The sequence below is a fragment of the Pteropus medius genome, unplaced genomic scaffold (genome assembly GCF_902729225.1).
Source record: "Pteropus medius unplaced genomic scaffold, Ma_sr-lr_union100, whole genome shotgun sequence".
NCBI lineage: Eukaryota > Metazoa > Chordata > Mammalia > Chiroptera > Pteropodidae > Pteropus > Pteropus medius.
In genome coordinates, this window is record NW_024342470.1 from 1,710,657 (window position 1) to 1,726,161 (window position 15,505).

Below are 15,505 nucleotides of genomic sequence, written 5' to 3' on the forward strand. Positions count from 1 at the left end.
GTTGTACAGAAGTATTAAGGGGCCAGACTCTAATGGCAGACCTTAAATTTGAGACTCCAAACTCTGAACATGTGCTGATCATTCCCCATCTACCCATCCCATCGGTGTTTATATGCCAATCCCCTGTAACTCTTTGTCTCTGATCTGTTGCTTACCCTGATCCTTGCCATTCAGAGGTATTCTGGTTCTAATCCACGGCCTTGTTTTAATCTTGAATCATGGATATGCTCCCAATCTAAAACACTTAACCGATTCAATATCCCTGGCCACACCTGATCACAAACTTTATTCTCTTTCCATTTGTTCCCATGCCATTCATTTACTCTCATCACAGCTTCTGGTCCTGCTTCCCCATTCACTGCTGCCAATAGCTCTGTGGCTGGCTAGAATTTTAGAACCTTTTTTAACTCATTCTGGCAGGACAAAGGAGATGAGTAATAATTAGTCTGTTTAACAACAGTATTCGGAAAGGACCCAACTTTGCTCACGTTTAACTGTAGTATGTACATCAAGTTATTGTATCTTTCTGTATCTCTAGTTTCTCATCTTTAAATTAATATATATTCCCTGAAAAATATGTTTATACTTAATTAAAATAACATGCATTCTGGGATTACAATAAAGTTATAATATACTCCTGCATTCCAAGCTTTTAATGAGTTTTAATGAGTATTAAAAACGGTTAGAAACAAATCAGCTTCCTGGAAGGAGTAATTTCTTTCTTTGAATATAGTATCTATCTCACTTCACAAAATATTTCTGAAATGTTATGCAAAAAGAAAAATATTATAAACGAATTAAGTATTCAGAAGAAACTCAATGGTGAGTTTTTTCTTAATGAAGAAAGATTATGCAAATGTTAACAATTATCCCAAAATGTCTTATATATTCAGATATAATTGCTTTGAGTTCTCTGAAAAAGACTTATCTTAACAATCTTATGGGAAAGGAATATTCTAAGCACATTTTATTGGGTTAATTCAATTTAAGGCTTTGACTTTTCTACTAGTGAAACAGATATATTTTTCTTTTAATTTAAAGACACAAGACTTTTCATTGTGCTAGTATAAAGAGTAGATTCTAAAGTGTTATACAAAGTATGCTTCTAAAATGTAAAAGAGTTAAAAGAGATTCCTCATGTCAATTCCTAGGAGATGCAGTATGGAAAGGGTGAACAGAAGCAAACAGTTTCCTGAAATTGTGCCAAGGCTACATGACAACTGCCTGGCAGGAAATGCTTTTGGAGGGCCTAGATAAACAGACTATCATCTTTTTTTGGAAAAATCTTCCTCTTTGGCTTCTTATAAAGCAAATGTACTGAGTTTAGCATCATAAACACAATAAGGAGAAAAAAAATCACAGAGGATTTTTAAATGATGGTACCTAGAGGATCTATATGATAATTACGTGATCTGTCCTTCACTTTTAACACACATGAATCTCACTGCTCAATAGGCATGTGCTCAATACATGCTTGTTGAAATTCTGCGATAAATGAAATCTTGCTTTTCCATTAAATTTCATCATGATTTTGGTGAAGCTTTATCTTATGAGAAATTTTCATTTAGCAGTAGCTTTTAATATTTTAGCATTACACAGTATTTTCTTGCATCTATATAGCAATGAATTTTTCAAAATAATTTATATCCATTAACTTAATTTTTGTTCTAACATCTCATTTAATAAGTGCTAGTGTTGATGCTAAGCTAGCACTTATAAAATGAGATGTCAGAACAAAAATTAAGTCAAAGATTAACAAGTTAGTCAGAGGACCAGAGCTAAAACCAATTAGTCTGAAACATTTTCTAGTACATTTCCCTCTACCCTATGTAAATTAGACAATGGATCCAAAAATCCTACTTCCTTTTTAACTAAAATAATCCTTCAACCTCATCTCACTTTGCTCTCTTGAACTGCAAAAAGCATGATGAAGACCTAAGTGTGGACTCAGAACACCTACTATCAGCCAGAGAAATCTGCCTTGCATAAAGCCTAGTCGACCTTTTTGAATATCCTCTCTCCGCCAGGCTACCTATTCTATTTGGCTACAGTCCCAATCACCCATCTTCTCTCCCTCCTTTCTCACACTGAAAGCACCCTCTGACTCACTCAGATTATGCCCAATCTTGCCTATTCCGCAATGGGGAGCAGAATTTCCCTGGCCCAAGGAATTAATACAAAAGGTGGCATACCTCTCTGCCTGCCACACCTCATCCCATAGTCAAGTCACCTCAGATAACAATTTCAGCCACCTCAACTTTGGGGTCCTTCTCCATATTCCACCAACCATTTTTTCCAATAGCCACCCAATCTGCTCCTTTCCTCCCAAATAAGACATCTTTGCCTTTGTTACTATTGGGCCTCACAGGGAAAAAAATAAAGTTTGTGTGTGGACCATTTTATATTCTCACCACAAAATGTAACGGAAATAGTGTGTGACTAGAAAATAAGAGTCACAAAACTGAAGGCTATTTGAATGTAAAAAATATACTTTAAATAATATAATCACCCGATTAGTTCTTACATTTTAAAATTCATCTCTATGATTTTAAATGGGGTATACCTATAATTATAATTAGGTAAACTTGGTATAGACCAGGAGATACGACTAAAGTTATAAATTGATAGTAGGTGTTCTGAGTCCACACCTAGGTTTTCAACATGCTTTTTACAGTTCAAGAAAGCAAAGTGAGATGAGGTTGAAGGATTATTTTAGTTAAAAAGGAAGTAGGATTTTTGGATCCATTGTTTAATTTGCATAGTGAGGATAGAGAGAAATGTACTAGAAAATGTTTCAGACTAATTGGTTTTAGAATAAAACTAACCTATGTTTAAAGTTTTCTCTAGAACTGGTATAACTCTAACCTTGGGAACCTGGCTTCTTATTCCACTTGTGCAAGCTGGGCTTAATAAATTACCACTGAACAAATAAAGAAATATTGATAGAAAGAATAAATATAAATTTCATCCTAAAAGAATATATAAAAGTAAACCTTAAGAGAATCAAAGGTTGTGTTTTAAAAGGTTAGGAGGGGTATAAAATTGGAAGGGAGCAGGAAGATCAATATATTATTTTTTAAAAAGCTGCTGGATCTGTCAGGATATATTGTGTCCGTGTTTAGGACATTAAAACTCTACATAGGGAACACTTCCAGAATGATGGAGTGAGGTTGGAAAATCACCAATCCAAAAAGCCACAGTAAAACTATACAAAATTATTAAAACAATCGTTTCAGGATTTTTTTGATAATTGACCAGAGCACACAACAAATTGAAAAGCATTTATTAAAAACAAAAAAACTACCAAACCTCTGTAAAAAAAAAAATGCGGGGGGACGGGCAGGCGGGGTACGGAGGCATCAGAGACTCTTCCTATTCCTTCATCCCCAGCTCCACGTGGTAGTTCTATCAGGACAGGATTAGCTGTGAATACCCGCTCTGCTGGTGGAGGGTAATGACTTCATTTGGTGTACAAGGTATTGTTGAAAACGAGTGACCTTAGAAAACAAGTGGTAAACAATTGGAAAATCAACATGGATGGCTGAGACTGCAATACTAGTTGGGGCAAGAAACAGAGCAGCTAGAAATATAGCAGTAAGATTCAGGAACAAGACTGCCAAAGTGGACCTTGTCAAGCTCTCACATATCCTTGGTGTGTCCAAACTTATGCACTGGCTGAATGTGAGGCACTCACACATAGAAAACAAAAAGTCACAGCAGACTTGACCAAACTTTAAATGTTTCCCAGCCCATACACAGAGCAATACACAATGGGTAGAAGCCTTACTAGGCCCAAAGTATTTAAGTACAACCTCTTACAAATTATTAGCTGAACACTAAGCTATGCTGACAATCCCTAGAAGTCAGCTAAAAATAAAAACAAGAATTAAAAGAAAAAAACTAGGGAGAGACATCAGTGGCCATATACTCCAGGGGAGACAGACTACAGAATTAGTGCAGGCAAGTCACTAAACAGGGAAACTAACCAACGATGGCAGCAACTCTGAGGTAGAGAGGCAGTCAAAATCCAGAGTTGCTGTATTATCTAAAACAGAAGGCAGCAAACTATAGACTATGGCCCAATTATGGCCCATTGCCTTTTTTAACATAAAGTTTTATTGGAAGACATCTATACTCATTCTATACATACTGTCTATGTCTGTTTTCACATTACAACAGTAGAGTTAAGTAGTTACAACAGAGACTACATGGCCTACAAAGCCTAAATTATTTACTATCTGGTCCTTTATCGAAAAAGTTTGTTAGCCCCAACAGGAATAGCTAATAACAGGAAAAGTGCTCGACATCATTAGTCATTAAGGAAATGAAAATTAAAGTCACAGTGAGATACTGCTTCACGTTCACTAGAATGACTATAATCAAAAAGACAATAACAAGTTTTGGAGAGGATGAAGAAAAACTATAATCTTCATACATCACGTGTGGAAATGTAAAATGGTACAGCCACTTTGGAAAATGGTTTGCCAGTTTCTTAAAATGTTAAACATAAATTTACCATACCACCAAGCATTTCCACTCCTAAGTATCTCCCCTACAGAAATGAAAACATGTACCCACACAAAGTCTTGTATGCAGTCTTTCAGAGCAGCTTTATTCATAATAGCCCCAAAGTAGAAACAATTAAAATGGCCATCAACCAGTTCATGGATAAACAAAATGTAGTATATTCTTATAATGGAATATTATTCAGCTATAAAAAGGAATGAAGTTTTGATACATGACACAACATGGATAAGCCTCAAATACATTATGCTAAGTGAAGAAAGCCAAACAAAAAAAAGTCACATATTCATTCATATGGTACATTTATATGAATTATCCAGAAAAGGTAAATTTAGAAAGACAGCAAGCAGAATAGTGGTTGCCTGGGTCTAGAGATGGGAGGTGAGATTGACTGCATATGGTGGACACTAGGGATCTTTTTCAGCTGATGAAAATGTTCCAAAACTGGACGATGGTGTTTGCACAATTCTGCAAATTTACTAAAAATTATTGAATTGTATACTTAAAACAGATAAATTTTATATATATAAATTATACCTCAATAAAGTACTTTTTTAAAAAACTCTACATGGATTCCAACTATTTATATCTTCCAAAAATTACTATTCCTTCAATCTCTGATGTTTTTAAAATGATAAAACTTTTCCACAATCACTCCTGCTCTGCAACCAATTTTTTAACTTCCAGTCAACTTTTAACAGGTTGTGAAAGCGAATTCTAAGAAGTTTGATTCATTTTCTTTAATCTGTATAATCAAGATGACAATTTTGACAATGAGTTTCATTCATCCGCCAATAACCCAATGAGTTGACGTAATCAGGCAAAATGAATGATCTAATGACTCAGATTGTAATACTACTTTACAAAGCTGTAATAATCCTAAAGCTCCTAAGTCTGCTGAAGAAATAAAAATACCACCTGTCAAATGAAATGATTTATACATTCTCCAGTATGTACAGTATAAATCATTGTCTGACTCTGGCATGATACCCACTTTTCCATCCTGTTTTTAACCCTTTTTTGTCTCCTTCACAAAGAGAAAAAGAATTTACATTGCACTTCACTGGACTTGTTTTTTTTCCTCAAAATGTCTCCCCAACATACAGCACCAATCTTTCCTCAGAGCTCAGGAATAAAGATTTCCTCCAACTAATCTATTCCCCAAAACATATAACCTAGACAAATAACTTCTGTGTGTTCTCTGTAATGAATTTACCCTCATGAAGAGAGAAATCATGAAAGACATATCAACAGTTCCTCTCTGCTGATGACCAGGCACGTTCCTGAGTATGTGTCCTCCCCTCCACTTGCTGTTCCATTTCCAAGTCTCTCTGTGGCTTTCACAAGTACCTGGCTTGCACTGTGTTTGATCCACAAGGGCCTTAATGGTAGGTCGTGTTCCATCATCATTCCCATTCACTCTTAAAAAACAGAAAAAGGGTTCTCTCAATCTGTGGTTTATAGAACAAATCTTGAAATTATAATATATATGTATATATAAATATTTATAAATATAAAAATGAATGTAAAGGTTTAATTTAGTGTCAGTCTTTACACTTATTTTTATTCCAACCATCATCTTTCCTATATATTTCTAAATGTAAAATTCTGGGAAATTTAGTTATAACTGAATATTCGTTACATTCTTTAAAGTGCATATAGGTATTTTTTAAAACCAATTCTTATCTGGCCTAATGAGTCTATTTAAATTAAAATTTAATCAAAGTAAATTCAACAATGTCTATTGAATATCCACTAATTAACAGGCCCACTAATTAACAGGATATTTAGGGACAAATAAAGAACAGTTTCTGCCTTCAAAGAGTTCATAAGCTGTTGAGAGAGAATGAACCACAACTATAAATAATTTATATCGGATTGAAATGAGTACCACCATATTAAAAAAAAAAGCTATGGAAACAGAGGTTGCACCTGGGAACAGCTGAAGATTTCAAGAGTTAATGCTTCTTCTAAACCAAAATGTGGGTTGCGGGTGGTAACAGAATTCTGGGGAAGAGGCAAGTGAGGTGAGACGTGGCTGTAGAATTGGGTAAATAAGGACATATTGAAAGACCAGGCTGCAGTCTGACTGAGGTAATACTAGCTAATACTTATTGAGCACTTACTATGTGCCAAATACTCCTCAAAGCACTTTGCACGTGTTAACTTATTTGATCCTCACAATAACCCTTTGAGGAATGTACTATTATTCCCATTTTATAGATAACAAAACTGAGGTATAGAACAGTTAAGTAACCTGCTCTTTGTTGCACAGACACAGCCAAAAGTTGTAGAGAGCCAGGATCTTGAAATCAAAAAAAAAAAAAAAAAAAAGCCAAATTCTTTCTCACCCCTAACCACTCTCATTACAAAAGCAGTTAACAGGTATCTTAACTACCCCTTCTTCATTAATTCCCAGGCCATCTATCAAGGTCTAGCTCAAATAATTCCTTCTCTACAAAGCCTTCTTCGACCCCTCCTCTCCCAACTAAACAATATCTCCTCCAAGCTTCATAGCACTTTATCTGTTTCAATCTTATGGCAAGTCATATTTCGTTCCTGACATTACAGATGTTATGTGTCATTCTTTTTTATTCTCTTTTAGTTTGATCCACTTTCTAGTCCCCACAACTCCTAGGACAGTGCCTGGCACATAATAAGGTTAACTAAATCTATGGAGCACTAATTAGTTCTTTGCAAAGCACTGCTAAGCATTTTACAGAAATTATTTCACAAAGCATAGCAACCTAATTTACAATAGCTATTTTTAGCCCCTTCTATGGTAAAATACTAGACGCACTTTAAATTCAGTAAAAAAGACAGATACGGTCCCTGCAAGGAGCTTACAGGGAGGGAGGTTGGTACTATTGGTATCCGCAAGTATAACGATGAGGAAAAGTGGGGCCCAGAATCACAGTAAAAACTGGCAGGGCCAGAATTCAAACCCAGAGCTCCAGCTGAGGGTTTTATTCAACTTTTTATGAGAAGAGAGCAGGAAATGAGCAAAAGCCCATATGGAGGTTGTTGTAGTATCCTAATATATACCTGGTAGCTCAGAACTGCTATAGAGCCATCTGTTGAGGAGCCTAAGGAAGCATTTGACATCCCTGTGTCCCTTAAAGTGGTCCTTCGTTAATTAGCAGTGAGACCTTGTACTGTATCTCCTATCAAATAACCCAATGGAGTGTGGAAGGTAACAATGTATGATTTCTTACTTAAACGTGGTGCAACTATTTTTTGAACGGTAGGCTCAAACCTCTAGAGAAAAGGCCTCCAAAAATGTCTGAGTCGGTACTTTGCACAGGCAGGGCGAGGAAGCTGCCAGAGATCCTACATACAGCTCTGGCACCTCTCTATCCCTGGGGCTCATAAATACCGGCCTTTTTGGCTGAGGGCTGTGCGTCCCACCATCCAGACTCCCTTCTCCATACGCCACGTTGGGAGGTGCACTGTTTGGCCTATCCTAGCCATCTCCTCTAATAAAAGTATCAATAACCCAAAATATTGATCAGGCAGAAAGGGGCGTCCGGACACATGTGTCTTATTCCCCACAATTTTTAGCCCAACAGGAGATCACCTGACTTTACACCACATTCATCATGTTAATCGGCGGAGACACCTCCAAGAGCCACCGCCCGAGAGCAGGGGCTCCTCGGACAGCGCAGACCCGCGGCTTCCGCTACGGGTTAGAAAGGCCCCCGCCCCCAATGCTCGGCCGTTTGCCTGGCAACCTGCACGCAGAGGCCGCGACCGGGACGCAGGAGGAGTCTCCGTCGTGGGGCGCGCGTCCCGCCTCCCGCCACCCGCCAATGGCCTGCGCCCTGCCGCCTCGCCCGCTGGGGCTGCAAGGGCGTCTGGGCCCCGGGCCCAGCCCAGCCCTTCGCCCGAGAGCTGAGCGCATGCGTCTTGAGAGGCGGGCCGGGTGAGAGCCCCCTGCCGAGGGCGGGGGGAGGCGGAAATGGCAGGGGTCAGCGCGCCCTGGCTCGCCCCCGACCCGGAGGCCGCTGGGTAGCGCCTTGTGGGGGTCGTTGGGGGAGGTTGAGGCCAGGGCTCCGACCTGCTGACCCGCTCTTGTTTGTATGTGCCCGCGCAGGGAGACATGGAGAACTATTTGGCGGCCGCGGCGCTGAACGCGGTGGACCGACGATCCTTACAGCGCTCGGCTAGGCTAGGTCAAGAAGTGCTGGAGCGGGCCAGGAGGAGGGCAGTGGACTGGCATTCTCCAGAGCTTCCCAAAAGCAGCGTGAGGGTCATTGCCCGGGAGCCGCCCTACCAAGGAAGACGGCCCGGAGCCGGCCCCCAGCGCCTTCTCCTAGGAGAGGTGAGGGCCCCTGTGCTGGGGGACCAGCCCATTCATTCTCTCGGCGGTGGCCTGCTGGGAACCAGGGCATGCCACCCAGAAGCACGTGAGGGATCCTGCCCTTTGGTGAAAGCTTTGAAGTATCAGGACAGTGAACGGAAAAGCCCTTTGAAAACTCGTGACAGTTGACCGATTCTTATTGGGTAGCTTTAGCATACCGCCGGTGCTCTGCTCTGGTTGGTTATCTTTTTAAAACATTCTTACATGCTACCACCTGATCAGAGGAAAGCCCGCAAACCTGTCTTTGTCCTGGACAAATTGCATGTCAATGTATTCCTTTTAGAGTTGGCATTTTCTCAGTAAAATCCTTCTTACTGACTTAAACTTGCAGAGCCTTCCGAAAAGTTAAAAGGAAGTTATTCCCAAAATGACTTCATTCTCCAGTAGGGAATACCAGATCTCACCTGTGACTCTCTATTTGAATAGAGAGAAGAAACATGCCCAACCCTCAGTGCTTCCTTCAGAACAATGGCTGAATTCATGGACTATACTTCAAGTCAATGTGGGGTAAGTTGGTGTAAGCCAAAGCCATGCTCCTGATCCACCTGCTGATGGATCACGAAGTGAATTTTTTTTTTTTTTTTTTTTTTTTTGCGGAATTTAGGGAGAATCTGGAGACTGTTTACCCTGTCCCGTCTCCTGGGCAGATTGTAATCAGTCAAGGATTTAAACCAGGGGATAAATCCAAGTCAGACTTCATTCAGTACTCTGTAGGTATTATTGAGGATTCAGTAGTGGACAAGTCGGAAGAGGTCTCTGCTCTCACTATTCTTTGAGACTAGTGGGAAGAAAAAAGCTTATTTGCTGAATTCCAAAACAATCAAGTACAAATATTAGGAGTTTTTAAATCTTTGAAATGAAGTAAGTTTTTTTTAAAAAAATCGTTATGGCCACTCTAAACTGTAACTGAGCCTCTCTTTTCAAAATGTATTGAAATAAAAACAAAACCCCTACATTAGATCTTAAGCTCTTCTTCAATTTCCTGTAATGTAGCTTGTAAGTATGTCCCTATAGGTTCGTATCTCCTGTTGGCCACAAAGGTGGTTGGTTATGTGGAACAGGCAGCGCCCTCGTGGGAAGTGATATGGTTTGATGGCAGGAGCAACCTCTCAAGAGTCAGACCTATGTTCTGCTACTTACTGGCTGTAATGCCTTAGGCCAGTTAGTCTCTCTCAACCATGCCTTCCCCAAATGAAGATCTCTGACATCCTTTCCAGCATTTACAGTCTATTTCTTTGGTTTCCACTGAGAGATGAACACCAGAAAACTGTCATAAACTGTAGCATGAGGAACTTATAATTTTTGGTACCATTCATTGAAATGGGTGAACAAAGGTTTTAAAGACCCTCTTCTCAAAACCATATACTAAGGCCATCTTTAAGTACTTTCAGGGAATATTGAAGGCAGGCCAGCCAACATTCAAGATTACCTGCCTGGGAAGTACTCTCTGTCTTCTAGGATTTCCAGCAGACTCTGGTCTCTTCCAGCCTTAAACATTTTATGATTCTTATGTGGATGTGAGGGTGCTGGTCTATAAGGGAGAAGGAAGAGGATATTTCGTTTCTGCCCTGCCTTTCAATTTCATATATTAAGATTTTTAAAAATCTCTAATCTTTCTACATCTTATATAAAATCCCCATGACTCCAAGAATAGAATTCCAACCAATGAAATATAGTTCAGAGAATATTTTTATGTTCTTATTCTGTAAATGGTTTTAGAAAAATTCATAACTTTGGCCTTACTGTAAACACTTTGGTTTATGGTTCAGTAAAAGGAATAATATTTGTCTTTGGTTTGAGGTTTAGCAAATTCTTCATTTTGGTTTTCAGTTCAAGTCTTCATTATGGAATGGAGCCTCAGAACCCCTGGCTTTCTGGGATAGAATTAAGAACAGTGTTCTGAGTTTGCCGTCACGATTTTGAAGCAGCCCCTAAAATACATCATTAGATCCATTATCTTGAAGTATTTTCCCCAGCTTTTCATTCTTCTGGTGTCATGCCTTAAATATTGTCCCTACACTATGTTCAAAACAAGCAGGCTTGTGATGTCCTTATCACTAGTCATAATCAAGGGCAAGTCTAATGTTAACTTCCAGGGCAAGAAAGGAAGTAGACAAGAAAAATGTTTCTGATCCTTTGGATTATTCTCCTTAAATTGGAGACTGCTTCCTCCCCTTCTCCACAGGGAAGAACGCTGCATAGCTGTTAGATTTATGTTACCATTTCCTGTTGTATTTCTAAATCTCAAGGAGAGGGGCTGCACCCCGCTCTTCTTTTGTCCTCGTCTGAGACTTAGACAATAAACATGGAACTGTTCATCAGAACTTGTCATGAGAGAAATGAAAGGGCATGTGCATTTGACATTGGGTCACAGTTATGAAAATTTTTTAACCTGGTGGAATCCTGCCCGGCTTTAGGTGGCCAGAGTTCTTGCCCTACAGAGGCAGCAGATGGCAGCAAAGTAATGCCAAATGAAATTTCCTTCTCTACAGCCACTTCTCATGGGTTGATTTGTTACGTGATTTCAGAGGCCTGTCAAGAGGACAGGTAATTTACTTTTGCTCTCTTGCCTCTCTTCTTAACCATACTTTGCCTAAGTAATGGAGGTTTTTGAAAATTTAACCAGACTGTTTGGTTACCCAACATCTTTCACATTACTTCTCTAGAAATATTATTCGTCTGTGCTAGAGGAAGGAGGGGCAACCCACGTCTATCGTTACCACAGAGGGAAGTCAAAGCTGCACTTGTGCTCGGACGTAGGGAATGGGCAGGTATGTATCCTCAACTGTCCTGTGCCCTCAGCCTCTCAAGACGGGAGACCCTATGTTCGGGAGCGCCTGCTGGATCTATATTATTGGATGCCTGCATGACTCAGCATCACAGTGCTCAGCGGAAATGTATCAACCCCCAGCCTCAGAGAACTTACAGCAGTGAACATGAAATAGCGGTTTGTCCAAAATATAAGATTGATGACTCAGTAGGATCTTCTGTTGAATCTGCAATTCTGGGCAATGAGATTCTTGGACAGACTTAAAGAAAAGAGTTTCAAATATCCTCTTCTCCATCTAAGGATAGGAAAGAGATTTTTCGTAATCACATATTTTACTCTAAGGTAGTGATACCTGTCTTTGGTAATCTTTAAAAAGTTCAAGGAAGGGGTCTCTTTTAACAAAATATTTTTTCTAAAGATAATAACAATTACAGGCCTCTCACTACAAACTTACCCGTATTTTACTATGTCATTCTGGGGATGATAAAGATTCTACTGATTCAACTGAAATCCTTTTTTGTTGTTGTTTTTGAAGAGAGTAGGTGTTTTTCTTTTTCTTTTTAAACTCCCTTAGTTATACTCAAAGATAACAAACAAGTCCAGAGTCTAATCCACAAGTTGGATTTCTGACTTCAGTCCTATGGGTGTAGGGAACAGATGGAGGAGTAGCCACAGGGATATGAATGAGGAGGCCTGGATGCATGCTGGAAGTCCCTCTTGTTTCCCTGGCCTGGCATATGAGGAGTGACACCTCATACGCCCAAAGCCCAGGTTCCCTGTTCTAGCCTGGCCTAGGGCTCTCTTAAGTGAGCCTGACCCTAAGGGGGTTCCATGTGGGCAATAGTCATTCCTATCCCTCCCATTTCGTCCATAAAATGTAATTTGGTGCCTCTAAGGGAAATTGACTTTATCAGTTTAGTCCATTCCTCCCCTAGTATCGCTATTCCTGGGGGAAGCACAGAAGAGAATTCTGTTACCTGAGTGCCTGTTAAGTGTCACTCACTTTTGCACTTTAAATCTTCTCTACAAGCTACTATCTCATGTTATAGACTAAGAAACCAGGGCTTGGAGAAATTAATTTGTCACTGTCAGTAAAAATAGCAGAGATAGGATTTAAACTAGGTCTGTCTGACTCCAAAGTCCATATAAGGATAAAAAGTAATCACAGTAAACACCTGGGTAAAAGTACCTTGCAGAATTTACTAAAAGCCTTAATAACTTAGGTGATAACTTAGAAAAAACTGACAGAACAATTGTTAGTTCCTAATAAAGTAGGTGAAAATTTCTCTTTACAATCCAAAAGTCAGAGCTTGGGCACTAAACAAAGTTTCTGCTGGTCTCTTCAGAGAAAAGAAACATCCCTTGGTCTTGGAGGCATCTATCAAGCTGCAGAACGTGCTCTAGAGGCATCCCAGCCAGTGAGTACAGAGCTCCTAGTGTTCCTACACTGGGCTTCACCACCATTGCAGTTCCATAAACCAGTTGACCTTGTTATTGTAGGGTTCTTTATACTGGGTCTGTAGTATTTTTAAGTTGAGATGTTTTTATCCTTAGGGAGAGTGTACAACTTAGGGAGAGTGTACAACAATTTGGTTCAGTGTAAAATTATATTTTCTTGGTATCCTTCCTTCACTTGAAGCATCAGGGATGCTCTGTGCCTGAACTCAATAGTTGTGGTTGGAAAGAATGTGAAGTATTCACATCTCAGTTTCTACAGCTTAGCTGGGCTGGCACTGGGTCCTGCTGAAATTTCACCATCTGTTCAAGCAGCAGGAGAGGCCTGACCCTCGTGCTTACAAAGTAAAAACCATTGCTGAAATTCTGAAACATATACATTTGGTTAGATCGAGTTCCAAAACATTTTAAGGGATTTGTTCCCATTTTTCACAAATGTTTCTATGTGAAAACATACTGGGATGAGTTTTCATTTTAAAGATAAAGTACTCATTAGTTCATAAACTCAGGAAATCTTTTGGAATTTGGAAGGACTAGAATTCTGAGGAAAGAAACTCTGGCATGTTGCTGTAATAATTTGCTTAATTTTTGTTTATATACAATGTACTGTGAGCCAGAATGCACTAGAGGTAGTAGCAACTAAGAATATTCTGCTTCTAGTACAGATGTAAGTTGTTTGGCTTAGATGCCTCAACACTTGCTGGATTTGGGTAATGCTCATCTTCCTGAAGTTCATGGTACTGGAATCATGGATGCCAGTCTTACCCCTTTGCTTCCTTTTATTCAGACAAGTGAAGCATCTTTTGCTTTTTATAATTCTCATACAGCTCTATTTTCTGAAACCTACTTTTATTTACATAGTTGATGACCAATAAATAGTTGTGGCATTGTCACATATATTCACATCAGTTAAATGATAATAGACCTCCAATTTTACAGTCACTAGACATGAAGTATAAAGCATCTTGGAAAAAATTGGCTTCAAATCTGTCTGTAAGATGGAGGGGGAGTAGTTTCGTAAAAGTATAAATATTATCATTTATCCTACTGGAATTTGCTGGCCAGTGGTTTGGGGTTTTTTTCCCCCCCTGGGTGTGGTGGTAGAAATGACAACTTCTGGCTGTGGCTCCTTCTGAGCATTGACTAAGCACGAGTGGTGTCCTAGCTGTGGGATAAGAGCCTTGGCCCTTAATAACAGGCTCTTTTCTGGTTTGCAGCTTTGTTCTTTTGCCATTTGAACTAAAACCCATCCTCTGCCTGTACACCTGCCATGACCCACTTCCCTGCCATGTGTGAAGTTTATCATTAGAGGATGGTTTGTGCTCAGCTCAGCTCTAAACATAAATCTTTCCATTCACTACAGCTTCCAGTGTTTTATACTATAGGAGAACCAGTCCTCCGAGGGAGAGCTTTTGCCAGCCAGCTGACTTGCCACGTGACAAAATGGAATCTACTCATAGTGTTCACAGCTTTAAGAGAATGTTTCATCGTCCTAATAATAAATTTAGCAAAGCCAAGTAAAAAAGAATGATTCCCATTATTCTAAGGTGCCTTGGCATTACTAGTAATCAGTGCTAACATGTGCCACTATCTGCTTTTGATCCCCAAACCAAACCTTTCCCTATATCTACTTTTTATCTTTCCACTCCAACTAGAGTGTTCCTTTTATGATCCTTCATGTTCCTGTAACACTTGAGCCTTTACAGAGTGTGTTCACATGCATGCTTATTTGTGAGGTATTATCACAGTCTTAGAAATAAGGAAACAAGGATAAGGAGAGGCTGAGACTCACCTGAAGAGTGGTGCTGTTGTACGGCTGACACTCGAAAGCAGGACCTCTATCTCTCCCACATTAGCGCTTCATTCCATCCGGCCCCTGGCACACAAAGGTAGCCTGGCGGAGGTGCCCTGGGCGTTGGGCTATAAAATCTCTTAAACTGCTAATATCCGCTTTCCTTCCAGGCTGAGAACATCTTTAAGGATCTCTACATAGAAGTCTATCCAGGAACCTATTCCGTCACTGTGGGTACAAATGACTTAACCAAGAAGACTCAAGTGGTGGCGGTTGATTCAGGACAGAGCGTGGACTTGGTTTTCCTCGTGTGATGTTGACCATCACATTTCCTTTTTTTAAGTAGCAATGAGAATAAAGCCACCATATGATTCTCTTAATATTTACACAGTAATCCTGCTTTTAGGGCTGACTGTAGAGGGTCAGTCTTCTGAGGAACTGGAGCTTGTCTCTCTCAAGGCCTATTTTAACTTGCAAATATAAAAATCCCATCACCCTTTTTTGCCCGAAAGTGATAATGATGCTGTCTGAATAGTTCTTACTGCTTGCTTTCCGAGTAAAGGTTAATTATGATAATAAAAGGAGAGATTTGGAAATAAAATTC

The 15,505-nt window shown here is 39.7% G+C and overlaps 1 protein-coding gene and 1 long non-coding RNA gene across 5 annotated transcripts; one reads left to right on the top strand and one right to left on the bottom strand.

The window, feature by feature from the left end:
- Positions 1-3,325: 3,325 nt before the first annotated feature.
- On the bottom strand, positions 3,326-8,257 carry LOC120603171 (uncharacterized). The gene is made up of 3 exons (XR_005652966.1): positions 7,570-8,257; positions 5,875-5,945; positions 3,326-3,497 (listed from the first exon to the last, which is right to left on the bottom strand). It is a non-coding gene; the product is annotated as an uncharacterized LOC120603171 (long non-coding RNA).
- A 50-nt stretch (positions 8,258-8,307) lies between these two features.
- AKIP1 (A-kinase interacting protein 1) lies at positions 8,308-15,502 on the top strand. 4 transcript variants are annotated; one of them, XM_039863529.1, is made up of 6 exons: positions 8,308-8,446; positions 8,618-8,845; positions 9,311-9,391; positions 11,551-11,655; positions 13,001-13,072; positions 14,473-15,060. In XM_039863529.1, the coding sequence occupies exons 2-6, from the start codon at positions 8,624-8,626 to the stop codon at positions 14,638-14,640; spliced, it is 648 nt and encodes a 215-aa protein (XP_039719463.1). In that variant the 5' UTR covers positions 8,308-8,446; positions 8,618-8,623; the 3' UTR covers positions 14,641-15,060. The 4 variants fall into 4 exon arrangements, with proteins under 4 accessions (XP_039719463.1, XP_039719462.1, XP_039719464.1 ...); XM_039863528.1 differs by lacking the exon at positions 8,308-8,446 and having other exon boundaries at positions 8,470-8,845; positions 14,473-15,059; XM_039863530.1 differs by lacking the exons at positions 8,308-8,446; positions 14,473-15,060 and adding an exon at positions 15,072-15,502 and having other exon boundaries at positions 8,482-8,845.
- Positions 15,503-15,505: the final 3 nt, after the last annotated feature.

Excerpts from the sequence above, each read along its gene's own strand:
- AKIP1 (XM_039863529.1), top strand. The coding sequence starts at position 8,624 with ATGGAGAACTATTTGGCGGCCGCGGCGCTGAACGCGGTGGACCGACGA. Across the intron at positions 9,392-11,550 it reads ATACTTCAAGTCAATGTGGG|AAATATTATTCGTCTGTGCT; the intron begins GTAAGTTGGTGT and ends TTACTTCTCTAG. Across the intron at positions 13,073-14,472 it reads CTCTAGAGGCATCCCAGCCA|CTTCCAGTGTTTTATACTAT; the intron begins GTGAGTACAGAG and ends CATTCACTACAG.